The 6,555-nt window shown below is 39.0% G+C and overlaps 1 protein-coding gene across 2 annotated transcripts in view; it reads right to left on the bottom strand.

Annotated features, from left to right (window-relative positions):
• Window positions 1–4,240: 4,240 nt before the first annotated feature.
• Window positions 4,241–6,555, bottom strand: part of EDA25 (CCAAT-binding factor) — a 98,397-nt gene continuing 96,082 nt past the window's right edge. The window contains exons 14-16 of one of the 2 annotated variants that reach the window (XM_087401423.1): window positions 5,972–6,367; window positions 5,281–5,515; window positions 4,241–5,076 (exon numbers count right to left, since the gene is read on the bottom strand). In XM_087401423.1, the coding sequence (XP_087257549.1) occupies window positions 4,402–5,076; window positions 5,281–5,515; window positions 5,972–6,367 (1,306 nt within the window). In that variant the 3' untranslated portion in view covers window positions 4,241–4,401. Of the gene's footprint in view, window positions 5,077–5,280; window positions 5,516–5,971; window positions 6,368–6,555 lie in introns of those variants that run through there. The other variant, XM_087401424.1, reaches the window with a different exon arrangement.

Here is a 6,555-nt window from a genome sequence, read left to right as displayed (position 1 = left end):
CCTCTTAAACTAATCCTTGTTCTATTGGGGAGAGGAGCTAGCAACTTTCTATCCTGTAAAGTTTGTGTAAGCCACCAAGGGATTGATCTATCTTCTTGTACAACTATTCTCTTTTCTTTCACGATTTCTTCACATCATCATGTGTTGTAGGGTTTTATGACTTTGACGCACATCATCATGTACACGTTGTATGCTTTTTAATCTATTGTGTAGGTTGACTTTTTGTTGGCTATAAGCTACTACCAAGTGCTAGTGGGAGCAACCCTTCTAATACTTCTTGTGATACTATAGATAGCTGTCTTTGCAACTTAGTCAAGAATTGATATGATTTTTTTGCAAAAACCACATCTCTACTGACAAAAGTCCTCTTAGTGTGAGGATTATAGAGACAACAACCTTAATTTCACCACTAGAGCCTACAAAAATGCATTTCAATTCCTTATCATCCACTTTGCCACTCGTTTGTTGAGGCACATGTGCCTTGTCTCATTTTCATATGGCAATATATAGTGTATATGTCAATATACATTGGTGCTTCATGCCTTTCCTGCAAATGTGTTATAAAAGAATTTGAAATGTACTCCCCCCTCTATCTTTACTGAAAATCTACATCTTGGACCTTGTCTAGCTTTTCGCCATGGCAACAAAATGTTTAAAACACATATATATACTAGATTTCTCCTTCACGAGATAGAATCGAAGCATGGTGCACACATGGGACCACACACATCATTGTGTCCAAACTATAATTTTTTGATAGCCCTAACTGATCCATCCCTTAGGAAGGCATTCCTATGCATCTTTCATCCTTTATAACATGTTTTGGAGGGGCCATGTAGGCATATTCAATACCATATTATGTTTCTTGTAAAAGTTGCAAACTGCCATAGTTCACGTGGCCAAATCCGGTGTGCCACAAATTTGCATCTTTCGTTACAGAAGTTTGTAGCCACATAAGCATTTTGCACGTTATTGTCATGCCTATCCAACTGATATAAACCATGATGTGAAGTGCCTACAATGAGTATCTATTAGTTTTTTCTCTATCTCTTACAATCCTTCATCATCCTCAAATATGATAGAATATCCTCTTCCGTAAAAAGAGGAAATAGAAAGTAGATTCTTCTTATATTGGAACATAAAGTATAGTTGGAAGACAAAAATCAATTCAATCAACTGATGACAAAATAATCTTCCCAACTACATTCATAGGATATATAAAATTGTTAGCAGAGGATACTATTTTAGCAATACAAGCATGGTGCAAATAAACAAACGAATGGTTCTTAGAAGTAATTTGCCTAGATGCATCACTATCAAAATACCAAACTGCATATGAAGATGAATAAGTTGACCCCAAAATTGGGATCATACCATAACTTCATACCAAAAAGGACCACTCTTTAGCCAAATAATTTGCTGAAGCATTATCCATGTCAGCACATCAAAAGCATTAGAAATTGAGACTGCCATTCTAGCTTCTTTCTTCTCTTTTTCCAATATTTGCCTGCATGAATTCATTAACATGATGGATGGCTTTTTAGAATAACGGCATTTTACATTCTTTCTGGCTTTTCTTGCATCAACCTTTGCCTTGTGAGGAGGCTATCTTGAAGCAGCCTTGAGTTGCATACCACCTTTGTGCTTGCAATGACTCCTATTGCAGACAACAAGTGCTTAATCAGTTACAGGGGAAGAGCAAGATTGTTCTTCCTTGTCTATTCATCTTGCAACAACAAACCCACAAGCTCCTCAAACTAAAGAGGCTTAGCATTATCCCTCAAAGACAAAGTGAGAGAAGGGTGGAAACTCAATTATGACTCCAATCATGACTCATGTGTTATGGGGATCAAATCTTTTAAACAATAATCTCATCAATATTTAGGAGTTGTTCTCTGAGATCCTAGATCTCAGTCAAATGCTCCGGCACACTATCATTCTCATATATATTTAGATTCTTGAAGTCTTCTGAGAAATAAAACCCTTACTTCATTCTTTGCCTCTTGATACATGATTTGTAAAACATTCCATGCACACAAAGAGATGCCTTAGCATGTTGATGTACGAACATGCAGCCAATAACATGGGATTAATATGCTTGTTTGTAGCAAGTCAACTTGTGATGGAGACCAAGATAGAGAGTAGTGCTACGTATGATGTACGATCGTGTCCCTTAAAAACCAAGAGTGCTACATATGGTGTACCTAAAAAACCAAGTAGTGCTACATATGGCCAACCAAAAAAAAGATGCCTTGGCATGTTAGCATACGAATAGGCATCCAACAACATGGGGTTAGTACACTTGTTTGTACCAGGTCAACTTGCTATGGTGACCAACATAGAGAATAACAAATGAGAGCATCCAATTGCAAATTCCTAATGAATAAAAGGACGATCTCTAAGAGAAGGTTGAGGGTGTGAAGCAAGCTAGAATTGACCTAAACAACCCCAAAATCTCTAGAGACAAGTTAAATGGAGTAAGTAGTTGTAGCAAGAGATCATTTGTATGTCTTTAGCTTAGAGCCACGTGTCAATGCACTATGCATACAAAAGGGGACCTATTTGCCATTCTGAATTCTCTAATTGTGGCTATCTACCACCTGTTGAAGAATGGTATCTTTAACTACTTGTTGCAACATTTATGCCATAGTAAAATCACCAATGTGTACTTTTTTACTATAGATCAACTATCTGTCTACTAGTCTCTTGACCCATCATGCACATGATTGCCAATTGACCCTGTTGCCGACTCTAGGTGCAATGAGTGCATTGAATGTACCACCACCTTGCTTTATCTAGGAATGCATTAATTATAATGCCTACTTAACCTTGCACTGCTCCCAAGTATGGCATCACCATATGGCATTGAAGCCAATGAAATCTATTGCTACATGTCGTCATCCCCATAGCCTATGATACCTTGGTAACCTCTTGTAGCCGCTTGATGGGTGCCATATGTCATTGAAGGGCATGGTTGCCCAACCCAACTCACCTACCCACCAAGAACCTCAACCCCTTAAAATGGTACAAAGTCCTCTTTGCATATTAATTAATCCCTCTCCCCTGATGTTTCAACACTAATTTTGGTAGGGAATCCTTTAAAATTTTAAAAGACTTTACAATCATGACTTTAGTTAGGATGGTGGCATTTATTGCTAACATTTGAGCACTAATAACTATGAATACAAAGGCAAAACTGAAGCAATGAAAGTGCATGAGGACTATAACTTATAAACAAATTTTTAAGCTAATAACATGTGGACACTTGTAGACCGCCATGCCCATACCATAAGTCTGCATCAATAACTGCACAAGGCTTCATCTTTTCCACTTAGACTTAATGCCAATCACTTGATGCCTTCCAAGCTCTGTATGCCTTCAATCAGAGACACTGAGCTCCCAAAGGGCACTCAACCTTGACATCAAACCTCTACGAGCACAATGCTTTGATTGCTACATAACTAACAAGTTGTGCAAGCACTGTGCCAAGCGTTGGTGGCTGTCCTGGTAAGTGCTTGGCTAATTATTGGAGGGGGATACCACCCTAACAGTAGCTTTAGTGATGGGTGTGAGTATGTATGAATGACTATGAGGAGAGCTACCCGCGAAGGTGCTTGACAAAAGAAAAACAATGGACATGAGACTTTATCTATCTTTAATGCTTGAATGCAATGAAATAGAATATCGAAGTAAAAAATGATGAGCTATAAAAAGCTCAAGCTTAAGGATGAAAAACGATTTTTCAAAGTGAATGAAGCTTAAGTCGAGCAATTAGAACTTGACAGTAAAAATTCACATGTATATAGCTATGCATACGATGTCAGTCTATCTATAATAATCTTAAATATCGCAATAATTATATAGACACTATAGCTTTGAACATTTTGAACCAAAGGTGCTTTGGCATCTATAAAGGAAAAGCAGGTTTCCATTTGTAAGAGAAAAGATATGATGGAAAATGCATGCACTCATGCACACGACAGACATGCATGGGGCCACATGCAAACGTAGTAGACTACAATCTTTCAAATTCAAAAGCAGGTGGAGGAAAAAAGCAAACATAGGAGATCCACTAACTTTATGTAGAGTATAATTTAGTCCGAGGGACATTTAAAAGCCTAGCAGTTTCTAAACAAGAACAAGCTTCAACAAACTGACAGAACGCTTGCATATGTGCCGTTAAAAAGATCCCTAGCACTTCACACTGTTAGAATCTTGGCTAGAATTTGTGGACCAAGCCATAAGCCCAGACAAGCCTGCCCTTGGGAATTCACACGTGCACTTAAATACAGATACTTTATTCGAATAGAGAGACTTTCTCAGCTAACTTCAAATACTTATTACAGTTAGGCCACAGATAAAATATGCAATATCAGTTCAGACCCTTCGAAATCTCATACTTTAAGAAGTTTGCTTAGATTTTTTATGATTCTTTTCTTTTTTTCTTGTACTTGAAATGTTCCCTTTTGTCCCATCAAAATTTCCATCAATTAACATCATGTGAGAATAATCATCAAAACTGGCAAAAGGTGACTTTTTGATGCTTTCCTCCCCAAACATCTTTCTATCCTTCCTCCCTTTTCTAGATTGCTTTGGTTTTAATCTCTTTTTTAAGCCTCCGATAGAGCTGTCCTGTGATCTGTAAGCTTTATTGAGTACACCACTGTCGCATCCTCCTGTGATGGTGACATCAGACTTACTGTTACTATAGTCCTCAACGGTAGCTTCCACATTTGCTGGTTGAAGTGCCTTGTCCATCTGCTCATAAGTAAACTCACCATCTGATTCATTATCTTCCTCTGAAAATTCATCCAAGCCCATCTCCATGCCCTCCTCCTGCTCAAGCAAATTCTCCAATTCATCATCATCACTACTATTACCACTCAGAAAATCATCTTTGCCTCCATCAACTTCTACAATTTCATCTTTGATCTTAGCCTCCTTTGCAAGCTTGCCCTTGGTTTTTTTGGATTTAGATGTGTAAAATTTATGGAATACAACATCCTCTGGAGCGACCTCCCTTTCGGACAGTTGCAGAAACTCCTGACCAACACGTAGTGTATTTGAAGATGAGGCCTGCCACATAGAAAAAAGGTGAGGATATCAGGAAGGGTTGGTTTCTTATCATATGTGACTACATTATAGCATCTAGTTACTGATATACAGCTCGGTGTTCATAATTGACCTTACTCTGTAGATATGACCTCTGAAATAGAATCATGGATCCACGTCAAAAAGGGCAAGAAAAGATTATCCCAAAGAGTATCAATATTATTTTACCTTTCTAGGTGGGGCCGATAGAGATGATCCATGCCAGTTTCCATCTTTACGACGGGGCTTTGGCTTCTTCTCTGCAAAACGGTCTAGAAACACACCCAATGCAAGGTCCCTCAACGGATCCCCTGAATAAATGATGCTTGCACCAAAAAGTAAGGTCTTTGCCATAGTTGCAACAGAAGGATGCACATGAGATGCTAAGGCTGTTAATTCCCACCAACAAGCTTGATCTGCATTACTGGCCCAGTAGACAAGGTTTCAGTTCAGAGGGAGGAGAGAGAAAAGAGACACACACAGAACAAGGTGCCTAGAATGTTATACACACAAGGTGCCTACAATGTTATACACAGATATAAATATAAATACAAATATATACATGTGTCTGTGTGTGTGCACGCATGCACCGTGTACATACATATATACCTCTCTCTCTCTCTCTCTCTATATATATATATATATATGCATGCATGCATTCGTGCATACAAACACACACACACACGCGCGTGTGCGCACAATCTCACACTTTTCTGTGCTTACCAGTGCTGTGAGAATCAATGGTCAGGTTTTCTGAGTGCATTTTCATGCTACCCCTGAATTCCAAACTTTGTCCATCCGCATAGGTTAAAGACAGTGCCCAGAAGTACATTGGAAGATATTAGTGCACACTGGAAATGAACATTGCCTGAATACATACCAAAAGGAAGGCTCTCGATGGCGTGAGTTATAGTAGCCATTTCTGGGCCATTTTCCTGTGCTGGCAGGGTCACAGGCTAAAGCTGCCTGCATATTCCCAGCTGCAGATATTTTTCTGTCATCTTTTGGAATCATTTTGACATCTTTCTCCTTCCTGTGCTTATCTTCCCCCTCATCTGCACTGCTGCTGTCCTCTTCATCCCCAAGATCAGGAACCTGAAAATCTAGTTCTTCATCACTTCCAGAACAAAGTTCCCCTTCAATCGTTTTGTTTCTAGAACCACTTGTACCAAGCTCCGCTTGCACAGTAGTATCCCTTGCCGTGGTTGGCTCGTCTAAAATGTCATGGAAGTGCTCGGTTTCTTCATCGTGATTTTCAGGTTGGGTCACTGCGTTCCTACATAAAACATTGGAGCCCCATAAATCTACAGCATGGAGAAAAACACCAATATGTAGTCTTGAGACATCTCGATTCAAGGTGGCTTATAAACAGAGAAAATGCCAACTGTCCTGGAACAAGATTCTAAAGGTTCTGAATATACATATAAAACTTCTCTTCAGGTTCCAAACATAAGTGTAGCACCT

The sequence above is a fragment of the Dipteris shenzhenensis genome, chromosome 30, assembly GCF_047967505.1.
Source record: "Dipteris shenzhenensis isolate YYH24624 ecotype China chromosome 30, Dip_SZ_1.0, whole genome shotgun sequence".
In the NCBI taxonomy this organism is placed as follows: Eukaryota; Viridiplantae; Streptophyta; class Polypodiopsida; order Gleicheniales; family Dipteridaceae; genus Dipteris; species Dipteris shenzhenensis.
This window is presented reverse-complemented; position numbering and strand designations above follow the sequence as displayed.